This window comes from Terrapene carolina, unplaced genomic scaffold, assembly GCF_002925995.2.
Source record: "Terrapene carolina triunguis isolate 2854851 unplaced genomic scaffold, T_m_triunguis-2.0 Scaffold238, whole genome shotgun sequence".
Classification (NCBI taxonomy): Eukaryota; Metazoa; Chordata; order Testudines; family Emydidae; genus Terrapene; species Terrapene triunguis.
In genome coordinates this window covers 2,132,464-2,146,614 of record NW_020664589.1, presented here as the reverse complement: position 1 = coordinate 2,146,614, position 14,151 = coordinate 2,132,464, and the positions used below count along the sequence as shown (strand labels likewise).

Genomic DNA, 14,151 nt, shown 5'->3' with positions numbered 1-14,151 from the left:
CTCCATTCTTTGTATACTTTGCCTCGACCAAACAGCCATCCTGCATGTGCATGCATCCAGAAGCTCATGTCTCATTATCTATCCTTTTCCTCCTCACTCCAGTAATACACAGAGGTAACACCATCAGCAGAGGCATTATGCTTAGTTAGCCTCCCTTACATAAGGCAGTCTGCACAAGCACCGAAGCCCCAAGGACAGGGCCGTAGCAACAAAGAACGTGGCTCCCTCCGAACATATGTCCGGGCGGGGCCCCTTACAATGCAGAAACTGGAATGCGGTATTTATTTTGCCACTTTTAGGGGCCCCCTTCCTTGCGGGGCCCCCTCCGGTCGGAGGGTAAGGAGGGCGCTCACTACGCCTCTGCCCAAGGATGCAGTTTGCACTGACTGTGACCTCCCTCCCTTACGGTAGAGTCTTACAAATGTTTGCCTTCTCCAGTCCTGTTCTTTGCTGCTCCAAAGTACAGATGCTTCCCTATAGCAAATGTGGCATTGCTACATTTGAAGGCAAGTTTCCCTGATCTAGGTAAGCATGCTATGCTCCCTGGAAGCCAATGAATTCTTGTCTAGTGCATGTAAACCTGTTTCTAGAAATAATTTCAATGTTTCAGATCCTTTATTTATTTATCAAGGCTCCAGCAAACCAAACCCATGAGGAGTTGAATCCAGTATTTCTTGGGGATGCTCAGTAGGAGACGAGTGTAAATCCCTTAAACCACTCTGTCATGCTGTCTGGATCATGACCATAAGCGCCAGAGTATCAAGAAGCAGGGCAGAGACCCTGAACTGCTTGTATGTTCTACGCTTAGATTTCACCGACCCAGTAAGGGCTGGTCTACACCCAGCCGCTAGTTCGGCGGCTGGGGATCGAAGTTCTGGGTTCGACTTATCGCGTCTGGTCTGGACGCGATAAGTCGAACCAGTAAGTGCTCGCCGTCGACTGCGGTACTCCAGCTCGGCGAGAGGAGTACCGCGGAGTCGATGGGGAGCCTGCCTGCCGCGTGTGGACCGCGTCTGAACCGCGGTAAGTTCGAACTAAAGTATGTCGACTTCAGCTACGTTATTCACGTAGCTGAAGTTGCGTACCTTACTTCGACTTGGGGGGTTAGTGTAGACCAGGCCTAAAAGTATGAATTCCTAAAGCACTATAACAGTCTTACCATGGAGTCACACACAGTCCCCTTGGTCATTCCAGTCTATTTTGCCGCCCAGGCAAGGTGGACTTAGTGATAGTTGGTTGCTATACACCTTAGATCACAAAATATTCAGGTTACTCCCATTCCCAAAGGACCAGTCACTTATCCTAGGTCAATTTGTACCTTAGATCTGACACCAAAGACAACGCTTGTAGCCAATCCAATAGTAAACTATCTAAGGATTTATTAACTAAGAAAAGAAATGAAAGAGTTATTACAAGGTTAAAGCAGGCAAACATATGCATGCAAATCAGTCTATGGTTTCAGAAGGTGACACAGTTGTAGTAATCTGTCAGCTCTGAATGTCTTTTAGGACTAACCCAGACCCTGGGGATCTCGGCTTCTCTTTTCTGTCCTGTGAGAGTTCAAACAGCAAAAGAGATGAAAATTTTTCTTGTCAGCTGTTTTTAGTTCTTTCTTCCAGAATGGAACTCGCCCTTTTGCAGGTAGCCTCTTCATGGGTGTCGGGGAGCAATTAGCAAAGTCTTTGTATTGTGATGTCCTACAATGGCCCATTTAGTTTTGCTAGGCCTTCTTGATGGACAGGAAACGAACCCTCCTGGCTGGGTTCACAGTTTCAGAGCAAACATTTTTACAGTTACACAGCAAAAACTTAAATATTAACTTATAGCATGTGATAAAGAAATTGTAAGTGAGATTAGTGCAGGCAGCAACTTACAAGCATTTCACAAAGTCTAAACACATGGTTATAATTCCAATACCCATCTAAACCATACTAATGCACAGGTAAAACAGACTGGTTTCCAGCATTGAATTTGTTAGTGTTCGGCTGAGGCCTAAAGCCTTGCCGAGAGCTGGCACCTGGTCTGCCCGCGTCATGCACTCCACATGCATCACATTCTAACAAAGCCGTTGGCACATCTCTATGCAGCCATCAAAGCGTGAGGATTTATAGATTAAGTGGCTTAATACTGTGGATGGGAGAACGAGGGAAACAATGTCTCAGTTCCTACAAGAAGGCCACAGGCCGCCCCAAAGTAGTTTCTCTGGTCCTTCCCTTGATAATAGTAAGAAATACTTCACTGTTCATGCCTAGTTTTCGAAGAGCCATGTGGCTTTTTAGTAGGGATGGGCTCAAGCTTAGAAGTTCCGATTCTGATCAAAACCCAAACTTTCCCAAAGTTTGGAAGTTGGAGGTCCGTATCTGAGCTCCTGGATCAGACTAAGGCTATGTCTACAGTTGGAGCTAGGGATGTGGTTCCCAGTTAACATAGAAATACTTGCTCTCGCTCTCAACGAATCAGCACACTAGAAATAGTAGTGTAGCCACGATAGCATGGGTAGCGGCCAGCGGCAGTATGGGCTGGCCACCTCTAGTTCTTAGCTGTGGGCTACAGGTATGTTTGTACTCGGAGCAAAGCCTGTGCTGCCCCTTGCTGCTGTTTAAGTGTGCTTGCTCGATGCAAAATCGCACAAGTATGTCTGTGCGAGCTGAAAATCACACTCCGACCGCCAAGCGTAGACATGGCCTACGCTGTAGAATTCAGCTCAGAAACTTTCTCAGGTGCCTGAGCTGTGTGTTTCAGATCCACGCTTCTGGTTTGGGCCCATCTCTACTGTTCAGTGCTCTTTCTGTAGTCACACATACTGAAATGCAGGCAGGGTTATTTTGGGGTGGGTGGGTGGGAAGTCAAGGACCAAATCCACTCAACTCTTACTAGGGATAAACTTCCACTATAGTAAGTGATCATGTTGAGGAAGGATTGCAAGATTCCATGAGTGGGCCATATGAGGCAGCAAAGCCAGATTTTTAAAAAAGCTTAGGGTCAGATTGCCAAGGGCTGAGCACCCACCATCAGGGCTAGATCCTCAAAAATGCTCAGCACCCAGTAACTCCCACTGTGACTCCTGGGACCAGATATTCAGATGAGCTCAACAGGCTGGGCTCTTTTGAAAGCCTGGCCACTTATTTTAGAGCCTCTTTTGAACCAATGGCCCTATGCCTCTGAACTTTAACTAGTGCCATTTTGGTCTGAAAACTACCAGAATAAGCATTGGAATCTCTTTAAGTTGTCAACATATCAGTTAAAGGGGAGAGAGGGGAGGAATGGTTGGCTATTAAGATTTTTAGCCAGTCTGTTCTTCAGCCATTACCTGCTGTCATTAGCTGTTGCTAGCACAATCTCTCAAAGAAACAATCCTTCAGTTGTTTAGATCTTACGCTTGCCGTGACCCATGTTGGTTTAAGCCTTGGTTCTGCTGGGTCAACCATTGGAAAGAAAAGCAGGCGATACTGGTGTGAAGTTGTGAGATATGTCGAAATTGAGGCTTGTCCCTAAAGCAATGGTGATGGAGAGGGGAGGATGGAAATAGATGTGTTATTCAAATCATCGTAAACCTCTATTATTCACAACTGATTCTGTGTGCATGTGAAATTGAAGAAACTTGTTTAAGTATTCGGGTTGGGGATTTTCAAAGGGACCTACCGAAAGTAGGCACCCAAATCCCATTGGCATGCAGTGGGAATTGAACACCCAATTTCTTTAGGCTCCTTTGAATATCCCAGCCTTGTTGTAGTGGCCATGCATTTCCATTAAATCTTGTGTTTTTCGGGGGAAACTTGTGATTGATGTTTGCTGGAAGCTGTGACATTGTCTAACTCGCAATGTTTTATTTTTTTTTTTGCTTCTTTTCTTTTTTGTTTTTTTGCACCTTCCCTTCTTTTAGAGTCCATGCCCCCACTGGAAAACCTAACTGTCTCTGATATTAATCCTTATGGGTTCACGGTGTCCTGGATGGCATCGGAGAATGCCTTTGACAACTTTCTAGTAATCGTGGTGGATTCTGGCAAGCTGCTGGACCCACAGGAGTTCCTCCTTACAGGAGCCCAGCGGCAACTGGAGCTTAAAGGCCTTATTACTGGCATTGGCTATGAGGTTAAGCTTTATGGTTTTGCCAAGGGGCACCAAACAAAGCCCCTAAGCACTGTGGCTGTTACAGGTATATTATCGTGGGCAAATTGTTCTTTTCCATCCTCTTTTTCATGCTTCTCTTCTCACCTGGAAGATGTTGTGTGCAATCCATTTGCAAAACAAACCATGGCTTTTGCATATACTTTTTCATCATGGCTACGCATACCTCATCATGTTTGAGAGGTTCACTAATGTGATCCCATTTCTACGTTTCTTGGTATTCTCTTTATGTTCTGTCTCTGTGGGGTCGAGTGGAGAAGAGCGGAACAGGGTGGAGGGGTAAATTGCTCCATGCAAGAACCCTTAGCTGGAGAAAGGAGACCAGATGCAGGAGTCCACCATGTTATAAGCCATCAGGTACCTCGGTATTCTTCAATTGTCTATCCGTCAGGACCATTCAGGAGAGTCATACTGGGCTTCCTGCCCATGGACTCCTCCCCTTCATTCTCCATGCCAATCTCACACAGAAAATAAACAAGAGGATCATTACAACCAATAGCGTTGGGCATCTCTTAACAAAGCATTGCCCGTGCTCTCATTCTCATCGTAGCTGAGTTTTTCCAGCTGCCTTTTGGCCTTATTGAACAATTATTGCTAACTGACTGGTTCTTTTCACCAAGTCTCAGCAACAGGATTTGCTCATTCCATGCACCAGCACAGCCCGAGTTATATGGCTGAACGTTGGTGAGAAAATAAATATGGACCTTTTATTGTGACAAATACAACCGCATTGGAAATACTGTTAAACAGTTACTATTCTGGTAGCATTGCTACAGCTAGTGATGTCTAGAGTACCCTATGGGGCAGATAACCCCAATAATAGTGAGAAACCATCTTAGTTAGCTGCTGGAATCCTCTTAGGTGGATTCCTCTACTAGATATTTTAGATAAACCTCTTTGGACTTAAGTGTGCAGCATTGCGGATATAGATTTTCTTGATTTCCCATTGCTGCTTCAGCATTGATTCCAAAGGAAAAGTGGACACTGTAGTCTAGATCAGAAGCATCAAGAAGTCCAGAACCACATGCAATAATTGTTAGGAATGAAGGAACTTTTTAGTGGCTCCTCAACAGGGCTCCTATCAAAGGGGGAGAAGCAAGCAATGGTACAGGCACAGCTGCAGATTATTAACAATGCCTTGTTTTTATTTGTCATAAAGGTCTCACAAAGGATGGATAACTCTAGTGGAAGCCAGAGAACAAATAAACATCACTTTTACTATTATTATCTTTAATATTGTATGACGGGGCAAATGGTGTGTATCCAGATATTTGTTCTGCTTTGGGGTATTGTAAAAGTTGGGCACTTCTACACGCACTCTCAAATATATCTTGTATAGTACTTGTATAACTCCTGAATATCCAAAGGTTTTTTTTTTCTTTTTTATAGCTATCAGATTATTCCAATTTCTTTGAACTGTGGCTGGATATTTGCAGCGTGCTCTGATCTGACCTAGAGCAGGTCATATGAACTGGTAGGGGAGGGGAAATCTAATTTCGTCTTCCTACTGCTATCTTCTCCTTTTTTTAGAAGCAGAACCAGAGGTTGACAACCTTCTGGTTTCAGATGCTACTCCAGGTGGCTTCCGTCTGTCCTGGACTGCAGATGATGGGGTCTTCGACAGCTTTGTTCTTAAAATCAGGGATACCGACAGGCAGTCTGACCCACGGGAACTAATTGTTCCAGGCCATGAACGCACCCAAGATATAACAGGGCTGAAAGAGGGTACTAAGTATGACATTGAACTCTATGGACTTATCAGTGGACGACGTTCCCAGCCCATAAATGCAGTAGCTACCACAGGTATTGTCTCTACAATGGAGGGAGAAAAGCATGATGTGCATGTCTGTCTCTTTAATTTCTGTCCCTCTCACATCCAGTTTGAGTTCTCACAAAATTTTTAAAAGTCCTTTGCCCCCACAACTCTCACCAAGATTTCTTTTCTTTGCAGTCTGCTCCATCTGATGGAGCACGCTCTTCTGCTTGGTCTTGTTCACCATATTTAATACAACACAAGGAGGGCTATTTCATACTTGTTATCTGAAGACAAGCAGCATAGTCTAGTGGTTAGAGCACAGGGCTTGGGAGACAGGAGATTTGCCTTTATTGCAGGCACTGTCCATGACTTGCTATGTAACTTTGGACAGTCAGTTGTCTTCACTCTCCCTCAGTTTCCCACCTGTGAAAGATGGATGATAAAACTTACCTAACTCACAGGGCTATGGAGAGGCTACTCAATTAGGGCTTGATTTGCAAGGTTGCCAGGGGCTAAGCACTCTCAACTCACCCTGATTTTAATGGGCGATAAAAATGTTCAGCAGTTCACAGGAGTCTTCAGCATTTTGCAGGACCAAGCCCTTAGTGTCTGGGAAGTGCTTTGAAGTCCTCAAATAGAGGACACTATAGATTACCTTGACTGTGAGTACAGTACCCTGGTGTCAGTGCTTACTTAGCTGAGTCTTACAGTTAATGGGATCCCCAAGGAAAGAGGCAGACACAAGAGTTTATTAGTGCCATTTTGCTTAAAAAAAACAACCAGGGCTGGATTCTACGCTGTATCATGCCAGCTTTACACAGGCAGAATTCCATTGACTTCAATGGAGCTAAGCTGGCACAGAAATGGAGTAATGCCAGGGGCGGCTCCAGGCACCAGCGCACCAAGCGTGTGCCTGGGGCGGCAAGCCACGGGGGGCGGCCTGCCGGTCACCGTGAGGGCGGCAGTCAGGCAGCCTTCAGCGGCTTGCCTGCAGGAGGTCCACCGGTCCCGCGGCTTCGGCGGCAATTTGGCGGCGGGTACGTCGAAGGTGCGGGACCAGTGGACCTCCCACAGGCATGCTGCCAAATCCGCGTGAGCAGCGGACCACCCGCAGGCATGCCGCCGAAGGCTGTCTCACTGCCGTGCTTGGGGCAGCAAAATACATAGAGCCGCCCCTGAGTAATGCCAATGCCATGGTCCTGAAGCCTGATTCCTGGGTGCCTAACTCCCGTGTGTGCCTTTCAAATCTCCCCTGGAATCCACTCTCACATCCAGGCCATTTTAAACTGCCAGAGTGGTATAAAGGGGTCTTGGTGAAAATACGAATCAGGCCCTAAATCTGGCTTGATAACCTTTAGCCGGTGTTTGGAGAAGAAAAGAGCCAATGGTAGATCAGTGTTGGAAAGCATCCACTGAGACTGCCTGGCACCATGATTCATCTAACTGGTCCCCCATGGTCGAGGGGGAATGCACACTTGTGACCAGCTTCCAACTGATCACAACCATGTTGCTTAAGCAAACATCAAGCAAACGTACTTACGGTCTGAGGCATTTGCAATAAGCAGAACACCAATCCATCACAGACAGCCTTTTGTCAAACCACAGGTTTGACTCACAAGAGAGGGTGATGTTTAAAGTCAACTATACTTTTTAGCAGCATGTCCCCATTTTCACTGACTCACGGACTATTTATGGTAAACCACAGGCAGTTATACATTTCCTCATGCCTACATTCTGATTTGGCCCTGGGAGAAAGATTTAGGAGCATGTCAGCTATTGAAGCTAATAGTACAGAAGACAGACACCCATAAATAGCCCATGGATAATTGATAATAGAGCCGGGCCCATAAAATCCCAGTTAAATGGTTTAGGCTAATGATTATGCCACTCCCAGCAACAGTAGCCAATGCCACCAAGAAATCTAATTAGCTTCTGTCTGTTAGACTTTCATAGCATTTCTGCGATGATGGTAAAGAAATATTTGGAGGAATTTTGACATTTCACCATTATTTTCCCTTCCAAATAGGAAGCAAAAGACAAAATATCAAAAAATGTCATGAAATGAAAAATATCAAAAAGATTTAATGGAAAATGTAGCCATTTTTGATCAAAAAGAAATAATTTGATGTGCCAAAAAGATCTTTACGTTTTGTTTGAAAAAAAAAAGACCGGCTGGAAACAAAAATGTCATTTTGGTTTTGAAATATTCATTCAAAATTATTTTGATTCCCCTGATTGGAAAATAGAAACATGTAGCCAAACTCAACAATTTCCTGCAGAACATTTCCGTTTTATTGAAACTGCATTTTTGTGCAGGAAAATATTCATGCAAAACTTGTTTAACCAGCTTTATGGACAGTCATTGTCAGACGAACTAGCTGACTCAGGGGACTGGGCCGTAGAGCCTTTCTCGTATACCCATCAGAAAGACCAAAGATAAAGTATCCATTTGGAAACTGAACTTCTCCTTCACACCAAGTTGTGGCCCCTCTAGCACGGCACAGAGTCACACTGGCAGTGGAAGTGAACCTAAAATGCTTTGCACTGTCACTGCCCATGCTGCACCTGTGTTGTGGTTCAAGGGTCTAGTCCAGTATTGACATCAACGGGACTATTCAAACAGGGAGCAATTCGCCCCGTGCAGAGAGGCACCGTACAGGCCATACATCACATAAATGCTGAGAATAGGGCACAGGTGGGGCTGAAGTGGTACTCAGGGGCGCTCCATGCAGGGATGAATTTCACCCATGCATAAGGAAGTCAGGATTTGGTCCCACCAGAGGCTTTCAGTCCCCAGGGCTATCAATCCATCAGCTTTCAGCAGCTACTAAATTCACTTGAATTGCAAAACTAAATCAATATTATTTCCAGCTCTCTCTCATCCATGTTTTTTTTTTCTTCATTGTTTCCCCCCGATCGTGGATTTATGGCTAAATCGGCAGCAGATTTTGGTGCAGTGCACTTTTACCAAACCCAATTTGCTTTGTCTTTAAGCCCCTCCCAACCCCCCCGCTCTTGTTTTTGAACAAACCCAGCAGGCCCAAGGTGGACAGCTGAGCTGTGGAGATAATTTACAGTTCTCAGGGGAGCACACATTGTTTTCTTTTCCTTTCCCTTCTATTGATTTAGTGCCCTGCTGCTGGAGCTCCCAGGAGCACCTGGAAGTCACAATCCTCTATGACTCATTTTTCTGCAAACTCTTTCTTTGCAAGCCATTTCACCCTACACCCTGGCTTATCTCCACTCATCCTCTTACTCTAGCTTGTGTTTGGTATTTGTCACTCTTCTGCTAATGGACTTCTCTTGTGTGGGCTATTTATTTTTGTTAACCATTATCAGGATTGTGTTTGTTACAGTCAAAAGGGCAGATTAGGACTGAAATGCTGAATGTGAACTTTCAAGCACCAGGAGTTGTCACCCCACAGTGCTGGGAGGCCCGCATCATGCCTAAGATCTAATTGGTTAAAATACTGCTCAGATGTGGCCAAAATTTAGAACACGTCTTCAGACTGAATCTCTTCGACACATGTTTTTCTACTTATCTGAGTGGTGCATGCAGTGTGATTTACATGTCTGATTCCAGCCAATGTGTATACAAACTTATTAGGAGCCAGGGTTGGAAGGGCAACAGGGTGTGTGTGTGTGTGTGTGTGTGTGTGTGTGTGTGAGAGAGAGAGAGAGACTGAAACCAAAGCCTCAAAAGGTTCACAGTTCCCCCATCCCTCATAAGACCTATCTACCCACAGTGGTTCCACCTATGCAAAAATATATATGGGGCCATATTCACTGTTATGCTCTGGCTGTTTTGTGTTGCTCTGGCAATGCAAATCAGCCATAAACCCAGCTTAACGGCTGGGTACACACCAACCAGTGAATATTTTTATTCTTACTGATTGTTAAGTGCCAACAATGCGTTCAGCGCTGTACAGAACAAGACAGCTTCCAACCCAAATGAGTTTGCAGCTGAAACATCATCTGCATTGCTCTCAATATGTACATACCTTGCCTAGGCCCCTTTAAATTCTGCTTAGTGATGCCCCCTGCTTTGGAAAGTGCGAGAGAGAGAGACGAAACAGTGGTTTTATCCATAGGAATGAAAGCCAAAAGAATTCCTTCCCTGTCCTCCTCCCTCTAAACGATTTGTTCTCTGGCTCTACATATCCGGTCACTTCCCAGCCAGGGAATGTGTTTTTCCCCTCCTGCTCCCTGGGTAAAATGCTGCTTTCATATGCAAAGCTCAAGTTCAAGCGTCTTTCAGCCGGGGGCTCTACTCTAGGGTTGAGGGGATGGAATCCTCCCCATTTTCATAAGCAGGGTGCAGGGGAGCTGCACAGCCAGACCCCAGGTGATATTGCAGCCTGTCCCAGTGGATCTATGTAATTGTGGTCCCACTGGCTGCCCCTGATTCCCTTCTGCATGCCATTACAGAGAGAGAAATATAGTCCAGAATAGTGCTCCACCACGGGGAGTGAATGGTTTCTTCTACACACTGCACAGCCGGGAGGCCCTCTGTTGCCACTGGGCTACTATGTTCTCTCTGCATTCTGAACCTTCAGTGATTTTGACTTGGGCTAGGAGTGACGTGGAGTTTGTGATCTTATCTGGGGCTTGATCCTGCAAGTTTCTGAGCGTCCTCCACTCCCTTTGGTATCAGCGGGAGTTGAGGGCACTCAGCCTCTCACGGGATGGAGCCCTTGATGCACCAAGACCGCAGATTCGAGACCTTTGGTGGGCTGCCTGCCTGCCTGGGAACTTGGCACCACGAGAGAGGGCTCAGCCTCTCTCCATTTCTGAAGACTGCTGTGCCCAAATGCTTTTCAGGGTGTAAGGATGGGCTGCCTCTGATATTCAATGAAAAACTAAAAATAGACCAAGTGAAATTGAATACAGAAAATCATGGCTAGAACAAATTCTATCCACTATAAAGTGCAAACCAAAAAATGGATCTGTTCCATAGCCCTTGCAATTACCATTATTCCCTGCTATCTACTACTAATAAAGTAATATATCATAATAATACATTTAATAGCTTTTTTTATGAGGCTGGACATGGCTGTAACTTTATTGGAAAACAAAATCAGGACCGATTGTTCTGAGCAGGTAATAAAATCCTTAGCTGTGTGGAAGTTTCTCTAGCGTGATGTTGAACTAGATATTTAGAGCTTCAGCTCCTGGGCCAGAAGGCTGAGGTCAATTGTTATTCCAGCAAAAAATAATTGATACGCACATGCTTTAACGCTTTCTCTGTGTCTGTGTGGTGTGTTTTTCCTCTCCCTCTGACTCCACCGGCAGCTGTGGGATCGCCCAAGGCAATCAGTTTCTCGGACATTACTGAAAACTCAGCCACAGTCATCTGGTCGCCTCCAAGGACCCGAGTGGAGAGCTTCCGGATTTCATATGTCCCCATAACAGGAGGTGAGGAAGCGGTGGGGTAGTGAAAGGAATAAGGGTGCACTGGTTTAAAGAGAGTAGAGAGCAAGCGGAGGAGACTAGGGTTACGCTGGTGTCAGTCACTTGGTACACAGCAGTCTAGCCTCCATATCAGAAGGACACAGAGGTTCAATTCTCTTGCTAGCCAGCAGCTGGCAGGCACAATTAGTGTGCACTTAACCAGTTCCAGTGGGTGGACTTAGGCCTGGTCTACACTGGGGAGGGGGGGGATCGATCTAAGATACGCAACTTCAGCTACGAGAATAACGTATCTTAGATCAACTTAGATTGACTTACTTCGCGTCCTCGCGGCGCAGGATTGATGGCCGCCGCTCCCCCGTCGACTCCACTTCTGCCTCTCGCAGCGGTGGTGTTCTGGAGTCGATGGGGAGCGCGTTCGGGGATCGATTTATCGTGGCTAGACGAGACGTGATAAATTGATCCCCGATAGATCGATCACTACCCGCCGATCCAATCCGGCGGGTAGTGTAGATGTACCCTTACTGTATGACTGGCATATCTAGTATGCCATGGAGCAGATTTGCAAAAAAGCCAGATTTCCAAGTGCTCAGCAGCACCCATAATTGGAGCCAGATTTTCCAAAGAGTTCAGCTCCCGTTTAGGCTCCTAAGCACTTCAGCGTGCATGCATCATGCTGAAAAGCTGGTCCTTGAAGATTAAAAATAGTTTGTTTTTTAAAATTTCATCTGTGGCTTTCACTGTGTTTTCTAAGTCAACGCTTTTTTGAACATCCCTCAAGGATGTTTCATTCCATCCACCATGACATCTCTCTGTTTTAGTGCTTCACTGACAAATGGGAAACTTGTCTTTTTCGTGAGACTTCCTTGATGAGCAGCAGAATTAGCACAACTCATGGGACCTCTGGGTGGAAAGATCAGCTAACAGCATGTGAAGAGCGTGCTAGGGCCCGGGACTAAAAGAAACACACTGGAAGTGCCACAGAACAGAACAGGAAGGAGACAGGGATGAAACTACAAAATGGGAAACTACCAACATCGGATAACTGGGGTTGGTTTTTCAACTAAGATTTAGGCCTTGATCCAGCAAAGCACATGTGTAACTTTTAGGCAAAAGAGTAGTCGCATTGAAATCATTGGGATTTCTCAAAAGCATAAAGTTATGCATGTGTTTAAATGCTTTGTTGGAGTAGGACCAGAATTTGGAATAAATAAATATCCCAAGTCCTTGTCTATGCAGGTAGAACCTCTCAGGCTAATATGCACTGTGTCTTGGTCTGAGATTAAGTGGGCCAAGGAGAGAGACTGAATAGATATCTGGCCTTTCTTCACCTCCCACCAGAAACAAAACCAAAGAGGTCCAAATATACAACAAGACTCTTTGATTTCTTTGTATTTAATTGCATGTGCAAATACCTATATTTGCACGTGACAGTTACCTATTTTGCACATGAAAATGGGGCAGTGCATGTGCACGAGATTTTAGTTTTTTCTTACACGTATTCAAAAGTTGGCGCTTGGACCACTAGGGGAAAAAAACATGAATAAACCAGCCCCTTTGATTTTATGTTTCAGGGAGACCATTTTTACTGATCCTCAACTGTCAAAATTTCCCCTTGTTTTCACCCATTCAATCTTATTGACGTCAGTGGGTTTAACCAAGGGGGACATTTGGCCCTGTGTGTACATAGCACGAGCATGGAGGGACAAACTCAGAAGGGTAGGGCACAGAATGAATTACACCTAGCAAGGGATATTGAAGGTAATAAAACAAGGTTATTTAAATACAGTGGAGCAAGAGAAAGTTGAAGGAAAGTGTAGGTCCTTTACTTAGTGGGGAAGGAGAGCTAATAATTTATGACATCAAGTAGGTTGAAGTGATTAATTCCTATTTTCCTCCAGTCTTCACTAAAAAGATTAGTGGTGACTAGATACTCTATGCAATTAATATTAACAGCAAGGGGGAAGAAACACAAGTCAATATAGGGGGGAAAAGAGGTTAAAGAATATATAGCTTAGTTAGATGTATTCAAGTCAGCAGGGCCTAACAAAATTTGTCCTAGGTTACTCAAAGAACTAGCTGAAGCAATCTCGCAACCATTAGCAATTATCTTTGAGAACTCATGGAGGATGGCAGAGTCCCAGAAGAGGGAACATAGTACCTATCCTTAAAAAAGGAACAAAGAGGACCTGGGGAATTATAGGTCAGCCTAACGTCAATACCTGGGAAGACGCTGGAACAAATTATTAACCAATCAATTTGTAAGCACCTAGAGGATTATAGGGTGATAAGGAACAACCCACATAGATTTGTCAAGAATGCAAAACCAACCTACTTTCCTTTTTTGACAGGGTTACCAGCCTAGTGGATGGGGGGAAGCAGTAGACGTGATATATCTTTATTTTAGTAAGGCTTTTGACACAGTTTCACATGACATTCGCATAAGCAAACTAAGGAAATATGACCTAGATTAAATTATTATAAAGTGAGCACAAAACTGGTTGAAAGACGGTACTCAAAGAATAGTTATCAACAATTCACTGGAGTCCCACAGGGATGGGTCCTGGGGCCAGTACTAGTCAATACTTTTCATTAATGACTTGGAAAATGGAGAATATGTTTATACAACTTGCTGATGACACCATGCTGGGAGGGGTTGCAAGCACTTTGAAGGACAGAATTAGAATTCAAAATGTCCTTGACAAATTGGAGAATTGGTCTGAAATCAACAGGATGAAATTCAATAAAGACAAGTGCAAAGTATTTCATTTAGGAAGGAAAAAAAATCAAATGCACAACTACAAAATGGGGAATAGCTGGCTAGGGAGCAGTACTACCGAAAAGGAACTGTGGATTAT

The 14,151-nt window shown here is 44.7% G+C and overlaps 1 protein-coding gene across 9 annotated transcripts in view; it reads left to right on the top strand.

Annotated features, from left to right (window-relative positions):
• The window catches only part of TNC (tenascin C), a 96,893-nt gene that overhangs the window by 69,478 nt on the left and 13,264 nt on the right, over positions 1-14,151 (top strand). For 5 of the 9 annotated variants that reach the window (XM_026657315.1, XM_026657314.2, XM_026657313.2 and 2 more), the window contains 3 exons: positions 3,884-4,156; positions 5,659-5,931; positions 11,177-11,299. In XM_026657315.1, coding sequence (XP_026513100.1) covers positions 3,884-4,156; positions 5,659-5,931; positions 11,177-11,299 — 669 coding nt within the window. The remainder of the gene's footprint in view (positions 1-3,883; positions 4,157-5,658; positions 5,932-11,176; positions 11,300-14,151) is intronic. The other 4 variants (XM_026657317.2, XM_026657319.2, XM_026657322.2 and 1 more) reach the window with 1 other exon arrangement.